We start from the raw sequence: 27,294 nt of genomic DNA, 5'->3' as shown, positions 1-27,294 counted from the left end.
CTTGGGCTTTGTAGTAGATGTTAGCTCTTCCCCGTGAGTGAGGTAGTGAAGGAACTTCAGGCCTGTATTTTGATGTCCTGGGCAGATCTTGGGAGAGATTCCCATGGTTGGCTCCGCTCAGCCTGAAGACTTTCACCAGACTTCTTTCGCTGCCCTCCTCTTTGGGTAGTAAGTAGACTTGGGACAATCTGTTCTTCCCACAGAAGTGCCCCACACTGCCCTGGGCATGAGCTAAATTCTTTCTCTCCCATTTAGAAGAGAAGCCAGATTGCACCAAGGCCCGATGTGAAGTGCGGTTCTCTCCACGTTGCCCTGAAGATTCCATTCTGATCGAGGGCTATGCTCCTCCCGGGGAGTGTTGTCCTTTACCCAGCCGCTGCGTGTGTGACCCTGCGGGCTGTCTGCGCAAAGTCTGCCAGCCGGGATACCTGAACATTCTAGTGGCCAAAGCCTCAGGGAAGCCGGGAGAGTGCTGTGACCTCTATGAGTGTAAACCAGGTATGCGCCCGCCGGCCGGCTGGGCAGCCTCACCCCTACAGCAGAGGGCAACAGGTCCCTGCTCAGCTGTCCTGGGCCTCTCCACTCCCACCAAGACAAGCATTCTTACCTCGCTGCTCTTGGGTAACTTCTCACTTCAAGGACTCTAATCAGAGACCCAGAGGGATAGTGCCCTGGTGCATGAGCCCCCATCAGAGAGGCACCCGCCCTTTTCTCTTTCTTCTGTGTTTTCTTCAAATATGTTTGATGGAGCTGTGTATGGTCCGTGGTTACCTGCTTCGTTCCCGAGAGACGATCAGAGTCCTCATCTGCAGATGCGTCTGTCGCTTGGAAGTTTTACATTTCGAAGCCCTCGTACACGAAACAGAATTTATCCTTTTGGATAAATATGTGCATCCGAATGGCAGATGTTTTCTAAGGAAGCAGCCCCCATCTTCTTCCTTGGCAGTCCCTCCCCGTCCGCCTTGGCTTCGAAGCATGCGCTGTGTCATTTGACTGTTGGCTCCTTCCTTGCCAGTATTGGAATTCTTGCCATGTCGCAGCTGTTTCTTGCTTTCTAGTTTATCTAACAGCCTTGCCCTTGTGCCAGCATCTCTAACGGAGTCGGTGACTAGGTCTAGATTCTAGCCATTTCCTCTTTGCAAGTTTCTAATGATTGATCAGTTTTTAAAATGATTTTCTTTTCTTTTTTAATTTTAGTTTTACTGTTAGGTAAATGCTTCAGGCAAAGCAATCCCTTCTCCATCTCTTGATCTGTTCTGTCAGAAGCACTTCTTGCTGTCCATCACCATCCCAATAACTACACGGTCTCTCTCTGTCCTCATCCTCACTCTGGTCCTCTGTTTGAGACATACCACACTGGTGGAGCAGTGATAGAAAGAACATTAGATGGGCCCTGGGTTTCAGGGAAGTGAGGCATCGTCGGACACTTGTCAAGAGTCGGTATTTCATTTGGGGGTTCAGAATGCAAGTAGATGTCGCAATGAACGGTGTCTCTCTCTTTGCCCCTTTCAGTTTTCAGCGTGGACTGCAGCACTGTGGACTGCCCCCCTGTCCAGCAGGCCGTGTGCCCCCTGGACAGCTACGAAACGCAAGTGCGGCTCACAGCGGATGGCTGCTGCACCCTGCCAGCAAGGTTGGTTCGGCACCCGTTCAAGTTTCCTTTGTGTCTTTTTTTGCTAGCCCCGTGCCAGGTACAGTTTCTCAAGCTTGCCTGCAACTTGTTTTCCCTTGGGAAACTCAATCCTTGCCCGCTTCTCTGGAGAAACCACTGGACTGTTACTATACTTGCTATTTACCTATGTCTCTCCTCCCATCAAAGCCAGGTGTCATGAGGTTACGCCATTAATCTTAAGGATTAAGGCTGCTCAGCATTTGGGGGCCTAGGAGGTAGGTAGGCAAGGAGTCCCCTCTGTATGTAGATAAGGAAGCAGAGTGAGGGACTCCATGAGAGTGAGGTATGCAATTGGATCCTTTGCAGAGGATCTTGTGGCTGTTTAAGCCAAGTGCCCAGTCTGATCAAACAGTGCCAGCTCCAGAGAGCTCATCAGAGGGGGTCTCTGGTCATCAGGAGCCATGCATCTCCTCAGGCTCATTTCTAACCGAGGCAAAGAGGTGTCTGAATTCTTAACAGCATTTCTGAAGTATCAGACACATTCCCCTCTGACTCGTGAGAGGCAAGCTGCTATCATTTTAATCTCAGTGATAGGAAATCTATTAAGTGCTATAGAATGAGTTTTCTCTAGAACATGAGGGCCCTGGGTTCTGCTGTTGCTGACCTTCAGATTATTAAAACAACGGTAGTCAACAGTACTTGGCTTTCAGGGAAACTGGGTCTACTCTCCCTTCCCCAGGGTACCCCTCCCTCTTCTTTGTCATTGCTGCCCCCACCAACTCTTTTGTATCCTTTATCCCATCTTTGTAACAAAGTCATTTCATCTCTTCCCACATCAGCACCACCAGCTGAAACCCTTCCTCATTTAGCTCTGTCTATAACCTTGTCTCCATTCTAGTCCCAATGCCAGGCATTTGGCATGTTAGCATTTTGAACTACTGCACAAGTAGGTGTGGTTATAGAAACAGTTCTATAAACTAGGAATCTCCATAGCTCATAGTTAAAGTGAACACGGGTTTGTGGGGGTCCTGTGCTGTGGCCATGTCCTTGTGATTGATTGTTGGGGTTCTGTGCCATGACCATGTCCTTGTGATTGATTGATTTTGGCTCAGGAGCTCAAAGGCTTCAGTCCACCGTGAGGGAGAGTGTGTGACAGGGCAGGTAGTTCACCCTGAGCCAGCCAGGAAGCAGAGAAGAAAGATTGCCTGCACTAGGGGAACTCTGTCATTTTCTCCAATTTGTTCCTCTGGCCTCTAGACAATTCAGTAACAACATTCACATTCAAGGCAAGGTTACCCCCCACTTAATCCTCTCTGGAAGCGACCTCCCAGATACACCCAGAGACATGCCTTACCTAATCACCTAGACCAACGGTTCTCAACCTGTGGGTCTCAGCCCCTTTGGGGAGTCACACACCAGCTATCCTGTATATCAGATATTTACAATTCATAACAGTAAACAATGAAATCATTTTATGGTTGGGGGTCACCACAACATGAGGAGCTGTATTAAAGTGGCTTGGCATTAGGAAGGTTGAGAACCACTAGCCTAGACACTCACCAGCCTTCTGAGGGCGATGAGGTGACAGTAGTTAAGTTTCCTCTTGCAGTCATCAGACTGGGTACCGAGGGTTTCTTCCCATAGTTGCCTTTTCTTCTTGCCTCTGATAAAATACATTAGGTTGTTCGTGTCCTAGCCTTTCACTGCAGAAACCTGGGATTGCCTTTTATACTGTCACAAAGGAAACAACAAAGAGTTTTGTGAAGACAGTGTTTTGACACACCAGCAACCTCCCTACGACATCAGGTTGCCGCATTTATGCGAAGCTGCTGTGTGCACAGGGATGAACATGTGTGCACCCACAGATACAGCCAGTCACCAGTAAAAACAGTGCAGCAACGCTAGCACCGACAGATGTCCCCACAAGGTCTCCACGAAAAGGAAGATGGTACATTGTGTCAGAGAACATAATTAATCAAAGCTAAGTCTGTCCTTGAGTGAGGGCAAGGGACAAGTCTCCGCTCACTTTTACACTTGTGACTTAGCACCTCCTGTGTGTTGGAAGCCCAGGGGACTTTTCCCCCAGTCCCTCTTGTTGGGTAAAATGCATTGCAACTGTAGGGAGACCTGGAAGCTCAGCTAGAGATGAAAACCTCACAAATAACCAGGCTCGGCAGTGAGTCCTGCTGCTTTTTGAGGAGGACTTGAGTTCCTGGCGCTGGTTGGATTTCTCCCCATCTGGATGGCTTCCTGCCAGCTGTGCTTAGAAGAAATATTATGTTGGAGCAGAGGTTGCACTAGGTGCCTCCTGTATCAGCCCCAAGCTTCCGGGAGTCTGGGAAACAGAAACCTTAGGGTGTCTGTTACCGTATTAATGTAGTTTTGACTTGGGCGTTCACCTGAAGAGTGGTCCATGTGTCTCTAATGATGGAACTGAAGAAGCAAGGAAGAGGGAAGTCATTCAGAGTGGTGCTGTAAATTATTTGCAGAGGGGGACACGTTCTCACAGCTCTTGCTTTCCTGTATGTTAGATAGGCAGTGACCCATGCCTGTCCCCTTCCATGCTACACACTCGCCCTTTGTTCCGGCCCAATCAGTGTTCTCCCCAGTGTTCTCGTGCTCAGGAATTCTGCATCTGCGGCTGCCCCTTCCCATCTACTGTTTCCCTCCTTCCCTTCCCCCAGACCCCCTCTGTTACCTGGACTGCATCTGCCCTCTCTGAGGATCCCATTTCCTTTCTTTTAAAGTGTTTTTCATCTTCAGCCCCTCCAGATGTCTCAGGTGTACCTTCCTGCTCCCCTGCAATTCCTCATTTACTTGCTTATCATAACACTGTCTATAATACATTGACATCATTAGGTTTTTTATTTTGTCCCCATTGTTCCCTGTGCTTCACAAAATGTAGATGCTTGTAACTTCTAGTATGCAGATGTAATTTGGCCAACTTGTATTTATAAATGGATGAAAGAGTGAATGAATGAGTGAATGAATGAGTGAGTGAATGAAGCCCATGTGTTCTGTGGGTGTGTGTTTCACTTTTAAAAGCCTTGCAGGTGCTCCCAGGCCCCTTCTTTATGTTCTACTCTGCTTCAGTACTACAGGAACCTGCCGCACCCCAGCCCCACACTCCCCAGCAGGCAGGAGTCACCTTTATCTCTCCACTCCACCCTTTCTGGTATCGCTCATCCTTCAGGATTCCAATTCACTTCCACTTTTTTCACAAGGTCTTCATCTTTGAACTAATACCTCCTCCCACCCCCTGGGAATGCAGACGTATCCTGTCCCGCGCTGTCAATTAATCACACATTTCCTTACACTCTTATTTAATGGTTGCATACACACAGCTTCACTAGCTGAAGGATCTTCCGAGAGGTCAGCGATTATGTCAGCTCCTTCCCCGTCCCCCCCCCCCCCCCCCCCCCCCCGTGTATGCATTAACTTTGCTAAATGAAGAATATATATGATCAGGCTGAGGCTTGATCCTGTTGCGTTTAGCTTAGCATATGAAATGAGTCTCTCTTATTAAAGAAGTCTACAGGTCAGACTGTGATAAGGGAATGAAAGCACAAGCAAACATATGAAAACAAGAAACCTGCCTGATTTATAATAACAAGATTTTAAGAGAAACTGCATACCTTTATTCTTATGAGAAAACCATGTTTGGGGCACAGTGGAAACCTACATACCACATACAGTCTTAATATGTAAGTCATTTGACTTGCTCCCCTGCCTTATCAAGACCATTGCTAAGAAGTTAGAGCAAATCTAATCGTTAGATCATTTAGGAGGGAGAGCCCTTTAAGACAGAGGAGAGTAAATATCTTAAAGTCCACTTTCACCGAGAGTACTCACGTTTTTCATGGCTTTATTATATTTTCATACTTTGGAAAAGGGGTTTGGTTGGCACCTCCATGATGAAGGATAAATTCCTCCTAGTCCTAGCAGTACTGTCTGCGCCACCCAGGCTCCTAACGACCTATTTCTATGAGCTCTTGCTCAGCTTGTGAGTTTCCTCTTAAGCTGTATGCTTACACTCCACCCATTTATAGTTGTTCATCCATCAGACATGAGAGAGTTCTTACAGGGGCCAGATTCCGCTCTCTAGATGGTCATAGCCTGCCTGGATAGCGCTTTCTGCTTCTGCCTCTGATGAGTTCTGGTTTTCTTTCTGACCCTTGGCCTCTGTAAATGTGGGTTAGTCTTTCTTTTCTTGCAGCATCTCTGCTTTTTCTTCATGGCCCAAAGTCCATTTTGGGCTCTTGGTTTCTGTTCTGAGTGAATCCTGAAGGTGATAGGTACCTATCACTCTTCCCTGTGAAAGAATTAATTGTTGTGCATCATCACTATTTGGCAACCTGGTGCAGAGTTGCAGGCATGCTAAATGTTACTCAGTTCTTTCATCTTGGTACCAGTGTGTGATGTCCGCTAAGGCAACTCATCGTACATTCAAAGAGAAGATAGACAAAGATCAGAATCAGCAACCCAGGGCTTTAATTGGGGTCTGAACTCCACGGCACAGTAAATGAAGAAGTGGAATGCCCTGTAAGGTTGTGACCTTCGTGTTTGTAATGTCTGAGACTGTGTTCATGATACGTGTGCATGTACACATGCTGTCATGCCTAGGGTATTTGCAACAAGACATCTGCCATGTCTTGTGAATGAATGCAAATGCGGTCTTTGTGGAGACGTAGAAACTGTCCTTAAACAGCATGGGGACAGCAGTGACAGATACAGCTTAACTGTGTCACATACCTTGCTAATTACAAGCCCTCCTCATTCTGCCATTCCTTCAGCACCATGAGGAATTCACAGCTGTGAAGATGGAAGCCGAGAGAATGGGTGGCTAAGTCACGTCACAGCCATTCCATGGCACGAGGGGGTAGAACAGGTCTGCCTTCAGCTCAGGATCTTCGACATCCCTGGATTCTTTCTCCTGTGTAAGGAGCCAGCCCCAAGAGCAGGACAAAAGCAAGGAGGCTCTTCCCTATGTTTCACTGTTGGGGTGCTGGGTAGCCAGTTCTCTGAGGTCGTTTGGGCCAGATGCCATTTGTGTCCCAGAACAGCTGGGATGGCTTGAAGGTGAAACTTGTATATGGTCTTCCATCCTGAACTTCCGTGAATGTGCCAGAAGGAAGAAGTATTAGAGTAAGTGTCTCTAGACCCTGCTGCTGCCATGTTGTGCTTGTTGAGGCAAGTCACAGGATAAGCCCTTACCTGAAAAGCAGCGGAGTAGGTGCTACCTTTCGAAGGAAGAAGCTTCAGGGGATTTGTGACCATTTTTAATCCACCGCAGTACGCATTTAACAAAATTAGGTGCCCTTTAGAGATGATGTCCTGGTTGAAGAAAGGTACCGAAACCCTGCGGATGAGTGACCCTGTTCCAAAAGCTTGGTGTTCTTCTGGCCCTGGGAATCTGGGTCTTCTGAAACTCAGGCAGCTTTACAGTTAAGCTCCCTAGGTCCTCCACCCTCTTCCCTTCCCACCAGAAGGTCTCAGTGCAGGCACATGTTCAGAGGGTCTGGGCACCCCCTCAGCTTTAAGCATCATCTAAGTCACTATAATTCAGACCTTCCCTCCTTACGAAATACTGGGTTTTTCTCTGCTCGCACAACAGAATTGTCATTGAAGTAGTAGGGAAGAGGGTGCCAGCACATCTTATTCATGAGACTAGGTCAGTGTTTAAAACGGAAAGCCATCTTTAAAGGATGGAGCATAGCAATTCAGTCACTGTTCCTCTTGTCTGGGAGAACTTTGATCTACCAGCTGTACCTGGAGGGTGGCAGACCCCTGAGATGTACAGCTGAGTCTGTGCTCTCCTGTCACCAAGCCTAAACCATAGGCCAGATGGGCTGTCTATTACGGTAGCGGACATGTCACCGTCCTTGTTTCCTTGCTTGCTTTCCCTACTCAGAAGCCGTTGTGAGTGTGTATACCTCATTTTTGTAAAGTTTCCGCTTTGCCTCTATCAGTATTCACCATGTTTGAAGATCTACCTCACAGGGCAGACATCAATTGTTAAAGTTTGGGACGGCGATACCACTATACCTCACTGGAAGTCAGCTGAATTATGTAGAACATTTCATACCTTTTGGTATTTTTGAATGTTTATTGAGAGGATGAGTGCATTTAGTGTAGTATGGAGAGTCATTCATTCTAAATTTAATGAGAGTTCTCTTAAACTCTTAAGTTCTGAAACATTATGTTATCAATTTCTGCCTACAAATATGTTTTCCTTAAAAGTTATTGAGGAAAAAATGCAAGCCAGTTATTTTGAGTTTGAAATAAATTAAGTCATTGTTTATGATACCCAGAAGCTTAAAATAGACTTTGTTCTGGGTTGTGTATGCTGTTAAAGCCAGGTTCCCAAGCTCCCTTTTGGCTCCTGCCTCTTTTTTGACCAAAGGGCCTGACTCCCTTCCAGAACTAAAATCCAGAGCATTTATACCTCTTGTTCTTGAGACACTATATCAAAAACTTGTTTTTAATTTTTAACTCAAAATTTGTAAGTTCATTTTTTTCCAGCTCTAAGATAACTAAAAAAACATTAGACTACCTGGGTGGAAATGTTAATACGTGGCTCCTCACTTCACGAAGAAAAAGTTCTTAGAATATATTTAGTACATGAAGGGTCCAAGTACAATTCATTGGATGAGGCTGAGTCTTGTAGCTCAATCCAGTTGGCGAGGCCTACACCATGCTCCCTTTTTGCAGGCACAGTGTGGAACTCAAGCTCCCTGCCTAGAGCAGCAACAGAGCCTGCCTGGGCGAGCATGAACCACCAGGGTGGGTTTCCCCTGTGGACCAAGTCACTGTCAACCACCATAGTGTCCCCAGTGCAGCCACTCGGGAGACCAGACCTTCCCTCTGTGATTGTCATCTGTGAGCAGTTGTGCACTCACATTTGGTAGATGAAGAATATTCACTGTATCGCATGAAGTGGGCACTGGAATCAAGGCCTACCTCGCCTGAACTGAGCAAGCTCTTCACCTTATCTTGTTCTTTCTTATCTGGGTCAGAAAGAAAGGCAGGAAAGGGTTGCGTGATCTTAAAAGTAGCTTTCATCTCTGGGCTCTTCGACTTTTCCAAATCTTCTCAATTGGACAAAACCCAAGAAGTTAGTTAGGGATGTCTTAGGAGAAAAAAAAGAAGGAAAACCTAGACATTCCAGGATTCATGAAGATAATGGAGCAATAAACAGAGTCACCCAGTGATAGGAAAGGGAGAAGGCCCAAAGGACGTCATAGAAGAAAAATGGCTACTGTTTTAATCATTTCATTTTCTTAGAAAGGGCAAAATGAGACACACAGACTGCTAAAGTAGCTATCCAAGCCTTAACTGCTTGAATTATAAAAACTGTGTGGCAAGCAGGCAACATAGACGATTGTGTTTTGGTAGATGGCTGTATGATTATTGGTAGCTACATTTTCTTCTGACATCAGTGAATAGATAGTTCCTAAGGAGAAGGGGGAGAGACTGGCCAAAGCAAAGACTGCTTCTACAAATAAGGATTTACTCTTTTCAATTGCTATTAGACAATGGAATGTGGATTTCTCTGTCAGCTGCCTTGGTATGTGTGCTGTGGGAAGGACTTGAATGTGGGGGGTCGAGGAGAGGCAAGGGCCTCCCCAGTGCCTTTCACATGCCCCTCTGTAGACCACATCAGCCCATACATGGCTGTGCATGGATGCTTACTGCCCCCTGGACCCAGGTGCACACAGTTTTCCTTCTGTTAAGATTCATTTTTCCCAAGTTTCCAACTGTTTGTCTTTCTTCTGTCACCCTTCATTCAGCTCTGTGTGCTCAATGCCTCGATATTTCATACTTAGTTGCACACACACACACACACACACATACAAACACACACAAACACACACACACACACACATACAAACACACACACACACACACAAACACACACACACACAAAATCATATTTTGGGAAAGGTTTATATTTTATTACTTTTTCCCTGTGAGTCTCAGTTTTACTTTCCTCCTCTAAAACACTGATATTCAAGATAGTTTCCCAATCTCACCCTGTTCTGTCAGATCAGCTCCAACCTTCAGGAAGGGAAATTGCATGAAGGCAAAGACCATTATCTACACACACAGCCATGGCCAGCATAAAGGTCATATAAAGCCTGTCCTGAAGACCAGATCTAGGCATTTGCCCTCCACTGCTTCGGTTCAGAAACCTAGGCTGTCCCCACCTCTGCACTCCCAATTTCTCTGCACTTGTGTGAAAAAAACTCTGTTTTCCTAGTGGTCTGTTGTATGACAATAATAGGATTCTAGCAGATTGCTAGCATACTGTGCTTGGGAGTCCATACAGACACTTAGGAGAGGGGCGTTCTGGAGTCGCAGAATTTGCAGCCTGCAATGGACGCATCCCACACGAGGCCAGCAGAATGGAATCCTTGGCAAGGTTCTTTTCCCCCTCAGAAGCATGTAAGTTAATAAAAAATTAATCTGACCACATAGCTGCAGGGAGTGAAAACGAGGTGTACCGATTTGGAAAAAAAATGCTCAAATCTGTTAAAAAAAAAAACAGTTCAACAAAGACTCGTGGAGGGAAGGCAGAGAACGCTAGGCTCACTATGGGGTATGGCGCTTGCCAAAATAAAAGGTTGGCACAGTTTCTAAGTATCACCAGCAACGAGTGCAAGAAGGCTCCGGACTTCTAGAGGGTCATCTGATAGAGGCCCACACCATCAGTAACCTCCTCCACGAGAAATGCCCAATTAAAGGCTTGTTTTCCACCAAGTTTTTTAAAAAAAAAAAAAAACTATATTACAGAAAAATAAAAGTAAAATAACCTGTCCAGGTGTATGCTACCTTTACAGTAAGACCAAGAAACCAGAGGACTCAAAAAGACACACACACACACACACACACACACACACACACACATACACACATACACAGAGAGAGAGAGAGAGAGAGAGAGAGAGAGAGAGAGAGAGAGAGAGAGAGAGAAAGTGGTAGGGGGTGTCCCTAGTTTCTGACTTTAATATCATGCTTCATTTCCTACTGAAAACGAAGTAGATTTGCTCATTTCTTGGCTCAGCCACATCTGAGAAATGGGCTCTGGGAAAGTGCAGCACTGTCTGCTGGCCTGTGGACCCTGGGGTAGGTGGTCGAGCTTCCCAGAGTACCTCTACTACACTGCTCTTATCTCTAGAGACACACCTGTTCAGTCTTTGAAGTGTTTAGGAGCCTCAGGGTGGGCGTGGCAGACCGGGGACTATCCACAGAGCACACCCACTCTTCCCAGGCAAACACATTAAAGTTGCCCTTCCTGGAAGGCAGTCGGGGCCCCTTTAATGCTTGGAACTCAGAGATCTCTCCTTTCACCTTTGATTATTATTGGCCGTATTTGTTGGGGACAGTATGACTGTTAAAAGTTGTGCTGGGTAATTAAGTGGCTTTTCTCATGCCAACTCAAGCTAAGCAGTAGAAATTGTCCCTGAGTATGTAGTTCCAAGAAGCCTTTATCAAATTAAGTGTCCTGTAATGAAGTATCATCTCCATCTGTTCTATTCTCCCATCTCAACAAAGATTGATCTACTTTTTTTTTTTTTAAAGATCAGTCTGTTAGTAGACATTTTTTATTAAAATTCTTCTTTGGGGTATGGAGTGTTGTTCCCTTTAATTTAAACAATTCCTCCAGATGCTTTTTGAGGATAAATTATACAATATGTAAAAATGTACATTAACATGTGCATTTAAAACATTCCTGACTCTTGACATGCTATGGCAGTAGCATCCCCTTTTGTTTTTAAACACATGCAAAAAAGAAAAAAATGTTTGCAAGTATATTTGAAGCCCTTCTTTCTCAACTTAGAAGAGAACATTTATTCTATTGCCCTCTGTCATAGTAATTTTTGGCCCAAAAGAGAAAATCAACTCATGGCTAAAAAGCCAGAGTCTATATTAAACTCTGATGTTTTCTGAAACAAAATAATTGTAAGAATTCCATGTTATTATTGGACCTGTCCCCAGATTGAAGAAAATATGCTTTCCTAGAAGTTAAAGGCCTTACCCATTAGAAATGTGTGCTCTCCTCAGTAGAGTGCTTAGTTTGTCAGCCCTGTACTTCAGATGTGTGAGCCCTCAGCCTTTGTACCAGGGCTCTGGGCCTTGTGTGGTCCTCCATGAATTCAGTCCAGTATCTAGTCTTTATTGTGTATTTGTGTTAGTCCTGAAAACAAGCAAGGCTATATCGCCCATTGGCTTATGCTTGTTCTGAATGGTCCAGACATCAGAACTGAGGAAAAGCAAGGGAATCCTTTTAAGCCTTTGGTGAGGCTCAAGTGCAGAATCCACAGCGCAGATAGTATTAAACTTGAGGACTTTCTCCGTCAATCCCCATTGTCGTCATCCTCCTGCTCCTCCTCCTCCAGAAAAACAGAAGAACTGCTAGGGACCCTTCTGCAGACCAGGAAGCTTCGTGGACATATGTAAGCAAATGTAAGATGCTACCTCTTTGGGAAAAACTAAAAGAAACCTGGAATTTCATAGAACGTATTTTTACCTACTTTTTACCCATCCCATTGTACAGAAGTCACAGCTGTATGTCACTGTGCTTGACACTTTGTAGAGGTTCAAGGTTGTGTTTCCCTGGTAGACATTGAAGAGCTGACTGGAACCCTGGAGACAGAGACAACTGCTTTCTCTTGGCTTTTCTAAGTGAGTGGATCGTGCAGACAACCTTCTAAATTATCCTTTTCTTGGATGGATTTGGAAGGAGTGTTACGATCAGCCTAAGTCATTAGTTACATTTGTCCCTTCTTGTCCTTGGCAAACATGTTCCGGAACCTTCATGGATGCCTGAAATTTCACATGAGACTAAATAAAATATATCTATAATCTGTTTTTCCAACGCATATAGGCTCCATAATAAAAGCTCAAGAAGATACTCATAACAAATAAAATACAGTCATTATAGTAACATTGCTGTCATAAAAGTTATTCATGCTGGTCATGGTGGCTTAGGCCTGTAATCGCAGCACTTGGAGAGGAAAGCAGAGGAATTACCATGAACTTGAGGCCAGCTTGAGTCTCTGAGACTCTCAGACATGTGTACATACAGAATGTTATTTAAGTCTTAGGATTGTTTATATCTAGAACTTTGCCTTTGAAAGGGGGTAACTGAAAACATAAATGGAGCCGGATGGATTAATCTAACCTGGGCACCCTTTGAGGGACAAGACCTACCTTGTATATGTTCCTCTCTCACTACTGTCTAACACGATTAAATAATAAATTTAACTGCATTCTGTGGGTAATCTGGGGCAAGTCCCAGCATCCAAACCCTACAGTTTTGACTTGTTCAGGAAACAAATATATAGAATGTTCGTCATATACCTGGAAGGAATAAATTGTCCACCAGGCAAACATGAATTAAATCAGTGTAGTCTTAAGTGTTACATATTTTAGAGGCTGAAGTGTGCAAAGTAACAAAAAGCTTATGGGGCAAGGAGATGCAAATTCCTGTTTGGAATACTGTCAGATTTGACTTTTGAGCTGAGTCTTTCAGAATGAGTCAGAGTTCATCAGATGGAGAAAGACGAAAGGGCATTCTAGGCTATTAGAGTCATTGATTTTTTTTTCTTCAATTTTTAAATGTGTCTTGCAGCTGAAAGTATTTGTATTAATCTCATCTATCTTTATGACTCAAGAGAAATGGAATGGACCCCCCCCCTCCAGATAACCACCCAAAAGCAAAACTACATCACTTGTTTTAGATTTCGGATTACTTTCCTCTTACTCAAAAAAAAAGAAAAAAAAATGCTTCTTAGAATAGATCCCTTATTAGCCAGCCTTAACTTGCCTCCCCACCACTACCAATTGCTTGGTAATACTGCTCTGTCCCTATCTTAACATGCTATGCCTCTGGGAGCCTGAATCCTCTGCTCCAGACTAGGCCCAGTAGACTTGGTAGTAAACTACCAAGTTTCTTGCTTTTGTAGGTTCCTTTCCACCTAGAATGTCTTCCTTCTGTGCCCACGCTACTCAGTCTGTGACTTCTTACAACCTCCCTCCCGCTGCCACACACCGTCAGCCATTTGCTACCGTGTCCCTAGCACAGCCTCAAGTAGGTGGGTCCTTGGGAATACATGGAGGTCTCGTCCCACAAGGGGTCACACATGGGCTGGCTTCTTCAAGGAATGTGCTCTTCCCAGCAGCCTTTGGCACAAAGGAAGTCACTCGACGGAGTCCCAGTTTGCAGCTGAGATCCTTGGGACTCACTTCACCCCTATGGCATGTTTCTTTTCTTGAGATTACTTTCTTTGGCATGTTTATAGTAACTGCCAGCATCACCAAACTGCTGTGTGTTGCAGAAAAGACACTTCTTGTGAACACAGTGATTGTCTCTGCAAAGGAGGAGAGTGCCACCTCTTGGGACAAGCCTTCCGGAGCCACCAGCTCTGTTCGTAGGACTTTACTGACTTCCAGACTTGCTGTCCGTGGTTGATATGACTGAGAATTATGATTGTGAGACCAGGTAGTTATGAGACCAGATGCAGGATGAGGGAAAAGGGTCAGGAAATGTAAAGATATTAGAAAGATCAGTCTTGGGTGGGTTCCTCCTAAGCACCACAGGAAGGGGGCTCATTTAAAGAGAGCCCGCCGTCAGGATGGGTCCCAGACTTGGGAGGAACTAGTAAGATCTTAGAGTAGACAACATCGCAGCGTGGGTGTAGAGAACTGGGAAGATGGCCTGTTGTTATCTGCAAGGGACTTCAAAGACTTTGCTGATGGAGGGAAGATTTAAGTGGGACAGGAGCAGAAGCAAGAACCTTGGATCTTGAAGGACCATGTGAAGTCAAAGTGTTGAAATTGCATCATCTACTCTACCTGAAGCCTCCTAAATTATATAAAAGGGATGACAGGTGTTGAGTACTTTCATGTTTCCACCATTGAGCTAGACGATTCTCATGTGTCAGTTCATTTAATCCACACAGCAGTCATATGACATATGGAAACTTTAGCCACCTCTATTTCCATGTGGTTTAGTTGCGACTAGGATCATATAACCTGCCCAAGCTCCCAAGGTCACATTGTTCCTAAGTAGCCAGAACTCAGAAACGACACTATCTTGTGTCAATGTCTGTTGTAGAAACCTCTGTATCGTGGGTAGGAACTGGAGCTACAGAAAGGCAATGTTTGTGTGAGTGGAAGAGTCACAAGCATGGGAATGACCAGTGGCTAGAGACCGCTGACTTCCCTCCGAGGTGAGTGAGGCGATTCCTAGTCTCACTGTAGACAGAAGAATGTCTTTAAAAGAGAGCCAGGTAGGGGGTTAAAAGATTTGCATGATGTGGTTTTTTTTTGTTGGTGCTCCTGGTGTTCAGTTGGAAGGAAGGTTAGTACAGGTGATGAGTCCCTGGCAGCAGATCAGTACTTTGGCAGATGTATGTTCCCCAGAGGATGAGAGCCTATACAGTCTGCCGCTTAATGCCAATGACAAGGATAAGAGACCGGGAGGTGACTGTCCAGGGACATCCAGTTGGATATGTCTGAAGTCATCCACTCCAGTGCCAGCCTGAGCTGGATGACTCTGGATGCCTGACGCCATACGTGCAGCCCCAGCAGTGAAAGCCGAGCTTAGGTTTTCAAGCGGAAGACTTGTCCAGATGTCCTCAATCAGGGCTTGTTCTCATGTTCCAGGGCAGGTGTTCAACAGCCTAACACCTCTGTATGCTCTCATAGCCAGGGCTGCCCAGCGTCTGACCAGCCTCGTGCCTGCTGCATGTGTATTCTCAGTAAATAGACACAAAGTGAGTATGCACCTGTAAACAAGCCTACCCCATGCTCCAGAGCATCCATTTCTAATGCCGTTGGTGATGGCAGGCTTCGAAATGAGAGTACTTTACATTGCTGTATTAAAACATATTCTCGCAGCCAGAGAAATAGCTCTGCCATTGAGAGCACTTGCTATTCTTGCTAAGGTTCCAGGTGGTAGGTAGCACCTAGGGTCCTAGCACCCACGTGGTAGCTTACAGCCGTCTGTAACTCCACTTCCAGAGGATCCAAGGCTTCTCCTGACATCAGTGAGCTCCTGCTTGCATGTGGTGGGTGCACAGACATACACAAAGGCACACATATACAGATAGGAGAAAATAACATTTTATTAAAAAAAAACAAAAAACCTTATTATCGTGTCCATCCCTCCTTTCAGGCTGTGATATGCTTCCTTCTCTTCTTCTCTTCTTCTGTCTTCCTTATCTTGACTGGTCCTCTGGGCATCCCTCCTCTCATCCTGCCAGCCCATGAAAAGCTATACCAGTGACTTCTCTCAGAACTAAGGAAGTGGCGGGAGAGGACCGTCAGTGTCAGACAACTGAGCTTCACAAGGTGGTTGGGAATGTCTGCGGGGTCCCAGGTCTAGCATTTTCAACAAGGAATACTTCCAGCTCTTGCTGGACCTCTGGTCTGGCTGCTGCCAAGACCGCAGCCTCTTCAAGCCTGTCCCAGCATTTTGTTAGCCCGTCACATCAGACAAGCCATTTACAGAAATGGCCATTGCTCTGTTCTCACCATACTGACTTGCTGTGGGGTTATACAGTTCTAGGGTACTCATGTCTGCTTGAAGCTTGTATTTCCCTACAGTGTGCTACTTTTCCTTCAGCTTCGTACCTTCTGCTTCCTAAGCTCCTGGCATCTTTGAGAGGAAAGCCATAATCGTCTCTTGAGAAAGTCAGGAAGAGAGAAACCATGATGACTGCCCTAGTTTCTTAAATGTCTTGGGTTTACATTTTCCCTGCATGAGAACACATCCACCTTGTTCTTCCTCTCAAGAGAACATGAAAAGCATAACAGCCACAGAAAACTAAGTTACTTTCCTCCTGTCTCAGAGGTCAAAGTCATAAGAAATGTTATGGTGGGAGCCACTTCCTGTACTGGGGAAGGACCACTGGCCAACAACAGTGAGGGAACCTCTGGCTGGCTGTGACTGGTGATAAAGATTCATGGAGCTCATAGGGGGATTAGCTGGAGGAGGGTGAAGTCGGGTCATTAGTCCTCTGGGGAGTGGTAAATCTCCTAGGGAGAGACAGGATGGAAGTGCAAGCCTGAGGATCTCCCATAGGGAGTTAGACTATTTTCCAAAGTGGTAGTTGGAGCGTTCTGTGTCAAACCTCCTTCTTTGGGATGTTTTATTTGCCGTCCTGTTTTCAGTGTACGCATTCCTGGAAAGAGGTAAGGACATGAAGCAGTAGAACTTACCAAATTTCATTAATGATGAAGCTGCATTTTCTAGAACGGAATTCTGTTTTATGCGGCATCATTTCCACTCCCAACAAGTTACTTTCAGCCCCTGCAGCCTTAGTGCAGCATTAAGTATAAGTATTAAAATACTTCCACTCTCCTCGTCCCCTGACCAGGGAACTGGGATGCCTCTCCCGCTTTGAAGGCTCGGGCACTCTCTTCCAGTGTATAATGAAGCCAGTATTTGGCGAACTTTTTTCTAGAATACTTCACAGTTTGGATTTGGTTTTCTTGTAAGATATGGGCAGAGATAAGTGTCTGTGTTGGGAAAGATGGGACTGAGATGGTATACAGCTCCCAGTGTCCTGCTCTGGAGAGATGTCATGGCGGAGAGATGTTAGAATAATATTTGCTATTTGTGTGTTAGCGCCCACCAAAGGGAAATTTCTGAGGCACTCCTGTGCTTTGCAGAGAGGGCTGTAGGCGTGGCAGAAGACTCCCTTCCCCCCCACCCCCAGCTGCAATGGTAACATCACCCTTGTTTAGTGTCCTTTAAAGTTCCTCTCTTCATTCTGGTAAGCAGGCAGACAAGCACTGATTTTTCAGGGTAATTTTTCAAAACAGGTGTCAAACTTGCTCCATGATACCAGAACCCCAGCATCTTATCACGCTATATCTTGTCCTGAAGTATAAAAAGAATATATAAGTTTGCAGCTGTTACACTCCAAGTAAAGCAAAACTTGTGGGGAAGTTGAGGTCAGGGGACATACTGACCCAGGTCTGAAGGTTGGGATTGAAGAACAGCAAGAAAGAAGAGAAGTAGGCAAGTGCAGATGTGCCTGCCACGCTTTGAGAACTGGGTATCTATCTGCCAGTCAGGAGCAAGAGAGAAGAGCCTCAATCAGGCGGCAGCATCGGAGGGGTCGGAGTAGTGGCAGCAGGGCCATGGGATTGCAGAGTTAGAAGAGCGCTTCTTCTGAGCGTGTACCTTATTTTCTGGGTGAGCAAACCAACCCCCTGGGAACTGGAGTGGATTGCCGGTGGTTTCACATTGTTCTGGTGGGTGACAAGCAAGTAAAGTCACTCCCGTCTTCCTCGCTCCTGAGAAATGCCATTGAGGGCGGGAGGATCCTTTGTAAGTGATGATGAGCACACACTAACAATTGTCCCTGCCAAGGTTAAGAACAAGCGCTGCTTAGTATTCCTCAAGTGAGAAGGAAAACTAATCCACGAGGCCCAGCCCTGCACACAGAAGCACAAGGGTCCTGGATGATGGTGCCTGGAGAATGTGTGGAGGCAGTGCCTCCCCTACAGGACCCCAGAACCTGCGCGTTGTTGGCAAATTCCACTGTCTTTCTTTCACATTGTGATCTGAAAAACCCTTTCCCTCTGAGTTCCCCATTCCCAATGTAGAAAAACAATGCAGGGCCAGGAGGACAGCACAACAGATACAGGCGCTTGCCACTGTCTAGTGACATGCGTTCAAATCCCCAGAGCCAACATGAAGGACGTGGAGAACTAACTCCCAAAAGTTGTTCTCCAGTTTACATGTGTGTACATGCACACACATACACACACACAAATAAATATAGGAATGCTCAAACAATTAACAACAAAAACCAATGCCTGCCTCCCAAGCTCTAACTTAACAGCCATGAATGGGAAGGGGAGGGTCCAGACTTTTGTTGGATATATTTGTTCCTCATTTTCTTGTTCTGTAAGACATCCCCTCCTTCATTGGAGAAACTGACAAGAGAATCAATATGATTTTGATTTCCTAAAAGAAGCAGGTACTCTCCAAGACTCAGGTACCCTGTCTGTGTATTGCTAAAAGTCAGAGAAGGAAACATTAATCCTGGAGAAATCCTTTTGGGTATGTGGTCCTAAGGGCTCTGTGTCCTCGGAGAGGCAGGGATAGGTGGGCACCTGAACTCAGGGCTGTGGCTGGCTGTCGCAGTCAGTGAATGGTGGGTTGCCGTTGATGCTAGAGTGGAAACTAGCAGAGCATCCAACAGTGTGTGGAAGCTGCAGAGACTAGAGGCCAAGCTTACACACAGTAAGCTGTGTTGGGGAGCTTCTGCACTGCCTGGGATGCGAGCCTCTTCAGGAATTGAGTGCCCTCTAGGGGTTTGTGTGATTTCTAAGGGCTCTTCACCATTACACCCAGGCCCTCAAGAATCCATTACTCTAGGAAAAAAGAGGGCAGCCCCTCTTAATCAAGCCCCACCTGGCTGCAGCAGTGATTACATTGTGCAAAAACATACTATCATGGCATTTTGATTGATCATTATCTTAATATCAAGGATAGCGTTAGAGGCCTCTCCCCTGTCCCTGCTGCTGACAAATTAACTATACAGACGACCACTTCTTTGAAATTAAAAAAAAAAAATCCTTAACTCTTTCATTTTATGACCTCATTTATATGGACTCCAAAAAAAAAAAAAAAAAATAGGTTAGCATGGAGAGGCATACCTTACAGATTTGTAATTGCCAGGGCTGGAGACGGGAGAGCCAGGGGAAAGGCTGCAGTGGTTTTGCTTGGGGTGAAGAAATAGGTACCAGTAGTGACTGCACAACTTTGCAAATAGAAAAGCCAGTATACAGGATTCTACGCTTCAGGAAAGTAGGTGTTGTGTACTCGACTTTCATCCCAGAGGGATGAGGCATATGCTCAGAGTATCCTCAAGATGCTGTCCGGAGGGGACTCGCTGATTTGGCCATCTAGGGTCTCTGCCTGTATTTCCCTTGCTGTCTTATCTGATCTGTTAAACTAACTAATATCACTCATCCTCTCTTCATTTCCAATTATGTCTCATTTTTGTACACTAACTATATACACAAAAAGAGCGTGTGGCCAAAGCAAAGGGCGAGCAGTGTTCCAAACGAGTGTGCCCAGGTGCTCAGAGCAGCCGATGTCCGAAAAGCAGCCGGACCCATGGGCCAAGAGAGAACACTCAGGAGGCAGTTAGGGGCAAGCAGCAGAAACAGGGAAGCAAGAATTGGGCTGGGGCAGAGAGGGAGCATAGCATAGGAAAGGGAGGGGAAGTGCTGGGAGAGAGAGTTGGAAGGAAAAGGTCTGTGGGCTTCAGGGCGATGAGTGCTACTCGGAGACACTGATAAATGGAAGGAGGTGGGGGTGAGTGCAGAAACAAAGCTGTAGGCTGGGTGTGGCCCTGCTGGAGCGAGGGGAAGCAGCAGCGCAGGAAACTGGGGAGGGAGGGGTGAGTGATGACATCAGCCCAGCGCTCCAAGCATCTGTCTCATGTTAGTTTCTTAATCCATCTGTTTTCTCTCTTGCCTTCCTTGCTTTTACCCAGGAATGGGGTAGGAGGGAGGGGACGGTTAGCAGGGAAAGAGTAAAGAAATGAAAGCAAAGGAGGTGGTGAGGACAAAGTTCAGTCAGCATGCTTCAGCGCTTCCTCCAAGGGACTCAAAAGAAAGCCTCCCTTCTTCCCACGGAAAGCACGGAGAGTGGGAATATATACATCTGTATGGTGTGGGCAAACCGGGAGTGGGGTTGTATTAATGGCTACCTGAACAAATGAGGAAGACCCATGAGTAGATGATTCATGCGAATGGTTTCAACTGTATGAAATTGCTACTGGGTCATTTTCAATCTGACAAAAAAAAAAAAAAAAAAGTAAAGGTGTTTTTGCAAGATCTAAGCCTAACAGGTGTGCAAGATGTTTCAGGTCTGAGTCCACATGTTTGTCATTTCTGGGTCCTTCCTCAGTTCATTCATTTTTAAAGTGTAATTTTCGGTTCAGAGAACTGTGTCAGAAGTTAAAGGATGGCACCAGCCAGGAAGCATGTGCCTGGGGGTAACAGGAGGGGAGGCAAGAGCACCCCAACTTTCAAACAGTCACCCATTTATCTCAGTAGAAGTTTTCAGAGGGGAAAAAAGCTTCCTTTACTAAGTGAGTTTACTAAGCATTTTTGAGAAGTTTTAGTTCATTTACATGGTGCTTTTATGGGTCTCTAAGGCTAATAATAGAGGCATGTGGACGTTGGGAAATGTGGAGGATCTAGGGCAAGGTTAGTAATGATTGTCCATGTGATGTGACTTCCCACAGTCCAGCAGAGGGTCTAGCCCAGAAGTGCACATAAGTATTCAGGCAGAAAGGGTACTAAAATGTTAGAGAGCAACATCAGAAGAAGTACTCTTGGGCATACGTGTGCTCTTTGGTGTTTAAGAAGGACTAGCTGTAACATATCACCGGGCAGAATATGAATCTAGAAGATGCAGCAGAAACAGTTAGCTATTCTTGTAGGGTGCCATCAGTTTTAACTGCACTGCGATACTAGGATCCAGGTGTGGCCCCTCCTTATGAAGAATTTAAGTTGTACAGAGTGTCAAGTGCAGTCATATGAGCAATATGCCCAACTATGATCATAGTGATATGACTGTGCGTAAAACTGTAGTGGTTAGGCACTTGAGCATGAAGGACTACCATACTCTATGCTAAAAGGCCAGTTCATAGTTCTCAGCCCTAGAAGGTAATTGTCCTTCAGGGATACAAAACTACACCTGTAAACCAAGCGGGCATTTGTCTTAAATTGTAGACAAAAATATGATTACAGTAAGACCTTAATGAGATTTTCATTCCCGTTCTCCCAGGAATATAACTGTCATCACATGTAGAAGAACACAAAGAGGAGTAGAGAGGGAAGGGTCTCATTCACATTTCTCCAGTGGCTTTTTCCTTTCATTAATTAATTTGTTTATTCACTTTAAGTCCTGATCACTTGAAGCCCCCCTCTTTTCCAAGTCCCTCCCTCACATGGCCCCTCCTCCCATCATTCTTCCCCTTCCCCCACCCCCACCCCCACACCCAGGTACCAACCTACTCTGGCACCTCAAGTCACTGCAAGACTAGGCACATCTTCTCCCATTTGAGGTCAGAAAAGGCAGCCAAGTTAGGGGAACAGGGCCCAGAAGTCCAGGTTAGTTGACTCTGTTGGTCTTTTCATGGAGTTCCTATCCCTATCCAGTTCCTCAGTCCTTCCCCCAACTCTTCCATAAGACTTCCCAAGCTGGATCCAAGCTTGGCTGTGGGTCTTTGCATCTGTTTCGGTCATCTGCTGGAGTGGAGCCTCTCAGAAGACATTTATGCTAGGCTCCTGTCTGTGAATCCAGATTGACAGACACAAACATAGCCTGGGGCTCTGAGGAGGAAGGCAGGCCTGCAGTCTGTCCCTATTGATCCTCTGAGGACAGCTCTGCACATTCCCCTGGAAATTGGCAGGGGCAGCTACTGCATCTGTTTATGTCCATTTCACACAGGGCACCTGTGTATCCAGTGACTTTTATTAGTCTTTGATGCAGACTTTAACGTCATTTTCGTTTTAGTTTGGTGGCCAACTGGAAATGTCACTGAAACTCTGGGCCTGATTATTGAGATAGTTGAGGACTATAAGCATATTTTAATTTATCAAAGATTCAAACAGTAGGAGAATGAACCCATCACTCAAACAGGAAAGGGAAAAAAAATAAACCAGAATTAAAGAATCTACTAGTAATTCTTCCCTGATGTGAATACCCCCTCCCCTGATCGTAACGCCACCCCTCACTATACATAGAAACCCACACATTTCCTTCCACTGTCACTCTCTTAAGGGCACCCCTATTTACTCCTCTCAACCTGGCATCTCACTCCGTCTTTCTATCTACCATTTGACCCATAGTCATTCCTAGTGGAAGCCCAGGACCAGAGGCCAGCAGCTATTTCCCTATCTCCCATTGCTACTTCTGCACACTGGCCTCCAGCTGCCTAAGCATCTTAGTAAGACACTTCCTTCATTGCATCTGAGAAGCCTGTGTGGTTCCGGAATTGTTTTCTTCACTTACCTCTATTTCTCGGCTCCTGTGTTTAGACAGATTTCACAGCAGAATTAAAGTCAACAGTGACCAGAGCTTATGGCTCATGAAATGCCTCATCCCTGCATGCAAAAATACATGAGCATGTGGTAGCTTAGACTTCAAGAAATTAAAACTTCCTACTGCCGAGACAGCTGTCGCAAAGCCCATTTACTTAAACCTTATGTCCTCCAGTGTATAAAGAGACTTCAGTCTTCGGCACGAAAACGTAAATTAAGTACTGCTCCAGGTGACTAGAAAGCCAATGACTTAAGTGAGGAGAGAATAAAAACCTCTAGAAAATGCCTACCATCACTAGAAACAAGGCTGCAGCCTGGGGCTGAAAAGGAGGGAACACTCATTCCTTGTGAGCATCCCTGACCTGCAGTCTGACCTGTGTGTATAGAGATGGCCTTACATCATCTGAAAATGTTGCAATAAGTACCCACCTGGCTAACTAAGAAATGAGGTGAATTATATTTTCCAAACTGGGCAAAGTTAAAGTGGGGGCCATATATGTATGTATGTGTACACACACACACACACACACACACACACACACACACACACAGGCACACACGACATGAGCTATTTGGAGAGTTACTTACTAGCACAACCCTTCCTTCATCCCTTTATCGCACCAGTTAACCAGGTTGTGTCATGTAGACTAGGTACCTGCCACTTTGTTTGGGGGTCTCCCAACTTCTGTGTTGTTATTTATTCATGGGGTTTTCCTTCCCTTTTCTTTGGTTACAGATGCGAGTGTCTCTCTGGCTTATGTGGTTTTCCCGTTTGTGAGGTGGGATCTACTCCCCGAATAGTCTCTCGTGGAGATGGGACACCTGGAAAGTGCTGTGATGTCTTTGAATGTGTTAATGGTACGTGGGGTTTCTCTTGTTCTCAGAGAGTATACATTTTGAAAGCAGGAGGAGGAGGGAGGGTCAACCTCGATATTTTCACCAGTCAGGGCAGGGTGTATACTTAGGGACATGCTGAAGGTCACTCAGAAAGGAGGTTTGCTTAGTCACTGTATGGCTAAGAAAGATAGGGAACTATCATATTGTCACAGGGAAGGAACCTCAGAGTCTCAGGAGCAGATTATATGATAAGATCTGTCAAAAGTTCAGTTTGGTAATTTCAGGGAAAGGGAGGGAACGTAGAGCCTGTTACATACTTTCTGTGTCATCCAATGCCCTGTCCCCATTGCTGTTGGCAGATAATCTAACTGAAACCTCATGGGAGCTAGAACGATTTGAAACAGAAAAGACCTTGTTCTTCCAGGCCAGTGTTTCTATGGTAGAGAACGTCTTTGATCAGCATCTAAGACCATATTGGCCAGCTTTAGACCTGGCCTTCCAGACGATTCCTTCAATAAAATCTGCCTCTTACCTTCACTCTTCTCAAGACAGCTTGGTATTTGGCAACTTGGTGTTTATTAAATCTACTTGTTGGGAGAGTAGAAAACCTGAAATGTGCTTCTCTATTGGAATTCTCAGGAAAAACAAAACAACAAAACAGTTGCATAGACTACAGCCTCTGGCTGTTCGTGGATGAAAGTAGGCACAGAGTTAAGCAACAATAACAAAATACATCACACACACACAGAGACTGGCAGTGACTACTGCCTGTGAGAGTCCAGGCTTAGGATGGTCACCTTCCTGCTCTCAGGTCCCACCTCCACAAAGAGGTCTTGCTAAAGTTGACTCCTATTTGACTTGTGACCTTGTATTTTCTAGTCACATGGTCATGGGCTGTGTCGATTTGGTTTGCACTGAAGAAACACAGGTAGTGTAGCTTGCTAGTGAAGAACAACCTCAAACCAAACCAAGTCAGGTCACGGTTCCCTCTCTTACTAACTGGGGAAGGCTTATAGCCTCCATGAGCCTCAGTTCTTCGACTCTAGGATGAACTGAGTACTGGTAATTATGCCTTGAACATAAGTAGTCTTGACTATTCTGCGTGCTCACATTCTGCCCACACTCACAGAACACTATGGGTGACAGTGGTGGAGGACGGAGACCATAAGGCTAGAGTAAGCATCCTGATACACTGACTTTATAAATAGTTGCCGAGGAGGGGAGGTGTGGGGAAAGTCCTGTGTGCTTCAATCTCTTCGAAGTACCTCCAATCAGTCTTGTTACCACCCAGTTAGTGGTTCTGCCTGGTAAATAGGAGCCAGTGGACAAGCAGACCTTTCTGTCTGGCAGTGCTATGGGTGTGATTTATTGCAGGTGATATTCTGCGAATGCTTAGCTTTCACCGTTTTCGGTGAATACTTAACTCCTGCTATAATTCTTGTACCAGTTGAGGTGGAAATCAGGGCTCCTCGGCCCAGGGCGTGCAGCATCTCACATGAGCTTCTTTGCACTGTGGCTGTCTGTCACTCATTCTGTAAGGAGAACTGCCAGAAGAGGGTAGTCTGTCTCATCACACGCCCATGGACATTGGCATGTTACGTGTCTCAGGGGTCCCCAGGTTTTCCTGATTTAGCAAGTGAATAATTTGATTGTCAGTCATCTTTGCGCCCTTGAGGAGTGACTCTTAACACGCCAGCTCGCAGAGGGACCACTCCAAGGGTGCACTCACCGTTTCACTGTCCTACACTTGGATCTCACCTCATTTTGTCTTCTGGAAAGAATGCCCACAGTGAGAATATTTGCTTCATTTCTCTGGATAAGAAAGATTTGCCATCTTCTTTCTTGGCTTCTTGATTCTAGAAAGCCAAGCACCATGCCTTTCTATCAGTCAGAACATTGACTATACCTTCTTCTCCATGACTTTATATGAATCTTTATGGCTTGTCCTTACTTAGGGACACTTTTTTTTAGAACCCTGACCTTAAGAATAGAATTGACCACCTGACAACAAAACAGAGGTCCTATGTTTCTTGTAGCTTCTTTCTTCTCAGCATAAATTTGCGGTGTCATTGTTATATGCTTCTTGTCCTGCTGTACGTTGTCTTTACTATATTGGCAGTTCAGGTGTAGAATACTGGATAGTAACTATAATACCATAAGATCTACAATTCAGTTCTATAGGCTGTTTTTAAGGATACTCTATCTTCACCTGTATCTTACTTATTTTGATGGGTATATAAATACATACATCCACATGTATTTGTATGTGAATATATTTTATCACCGGGTGCTAGGAAAATATTACTTATGTCACAGGCTCACCATTAATGGATGCTATATAATATAGATACTATAATTAAAGGTTCATTATTATCACTTAAAAAAGCTAGGCTTGCTCTCTCCTCATCCCCCATGTCCCTCCCCCACCCCCCCGTGTGTGTGTGAGTGTGTAAGAGGGAGGGTCAGAAAAAGGATAAACAAGTGGAGGGAAGAAAACAGAAGAGAGTAACTTGCCTATCCACAAGGACTTGAGACAAGTATACCCTGAGAACAGGTTTAATAACATAGTAGTTAAATATTAATTAGAAAAGAAAAGAATAGTCATAGGGCTGTCAGCAAAAGTTGAAAGTGAAAATTAAACCGAGTATACACAAGTATGAAGGCTTGTGGTTGTCTGTAGTTTATGTAGTTGCCAGAGTTAAACATCATGCCATGCCACCTCCCCCAACTTCCCGTCATTAAAATGTAAAAGGATATAGAGTCAGGTGCCCAGTTCTTATTTGCAGAGGCAAAAGGCCTACTGGACAAAGCAACACCCCGTAGTCCCTAGTGGCGATTTTGTCCTCACATGGAAATTAAGAAGGCAGCACTGAGCAATAAGTTATGTATTCAGTCATTTCAATAGCACCAATATAGAAACCAGTACACTGTTGCAGGACTCCTGAACAAAAGGCAAGCTACCACTGAAATTCAGTGAAAGCACTTTCAGAAAGGCAGATGTGCACAACTGCTGAGGTGCCTGGGTCACACTGTCCCGACAGACGTCCAAGGAAGACCTCAGTCAAGGAAAGGGTGGTTAACTGTTAGCATCCCCAACCTTGCATGCAGAGGCGGAGATGTCATAGCAGGACTTGGTGCCTGAGTTGACCCATGGGATGGCATTGCTTTTTACAAACATACATTAAAATGGAGGTGTAAATTTTAAAAATGGTCCGAGATGAAGTCAAGAGCTCCTGAGTTCACCAGCTTCGATGAATAGATGGGAGAGCTTCCTCCATAAACCTGGTTTGGCTCTGTGCTGGCAGAAGGAGGAGAAGAGAGAGTGATTGCACAGGTTTGCCATGAGCTTCTCCAATCCCGAGCTTACTCTGAGAAAAAGGTTCATGAGGTGACGTCAGAAACCACGGGAACGAGTGGTATGACTGGGTGGTGACAGGCAGCCACCTCCTTCGAGAAACAACTGTATCTGCTCAGGCTCCCAGGCAAATGCTTTATCAGCAGGGAGCTGCCTGCTGATCTCACAGCTGCACGTGCCTGGCTGCTCCAAGGTGTCCTATCTTCCCGTCATCTTAGGAGTGGCCCACCTCTCAGTCCGTAAGCTCTGGCTGTTGAGACACCCAGTGTAGAATGTGGAAGTGAACAGCAGTCACGCTTACACATCTCAGCTTCCCAGTGTGTACGCCAGGCACCTAGAGAAATACATTATGTTTGAATGACAGCATCATCAGCATCTGACTCTCCCCATGTGACTTAGTTTT

The 27,294-nt window shown here is 45.4% G+C and overlaps 1 protein-coding gene across 2 annotated transcripts in view; it reads left to right on the top strand.

Moving 5' to 3' along the window:
- Nucleotides 1-27,294, top strand: part of Crim1 (cysteine rich transmembrane BMP regulator 1) — a 181,255-nt gene that overhangs the window by 83,367 nt on the left and 70,594 nt on the right. The window contains exons 3-5 of one of the 2 annotated variants that reach the window (XM_031356321.1): nucleotides 256-498; nucleotides 1,513-1,633; nucleotides 23,436-23,557. In XM_031356321.1, the coding sequence (XP_031212181.1) occupies nucleotides 256-498; nucleotides 1,513-1,633; nucleotides 23,436-23,557 (486 nt within the window). The remainder of the gene's footprint in view (nucleotides 1-255; nucleotides 499-1,512; nucleotides 1,634-23,435; nucleotides 23,558-27,294) is intronic. The other variant, XM_031356322.1, reaches the window with a different exon arrangement.

This window comes from Mastomys coucha, unplaced genomic scaffold, assembly GCF_008632895.1.
Source record: "Mastomys coucha isolate ucsf_1 unplaced genomic scaffold, UCSF_Mcou_1 pScaffold6, whole genome shotgun sequence".
Taxonomy (NCBI): domain Eukaryota; kingdom Metazoa; phylum Chordata; class Mammalia; order Rodentia; family Muridae; genus Mastomys; species Mastomys coucha.
This window is presented reverse-complemented; position numbering and strand designations above follow the sequence as displayed.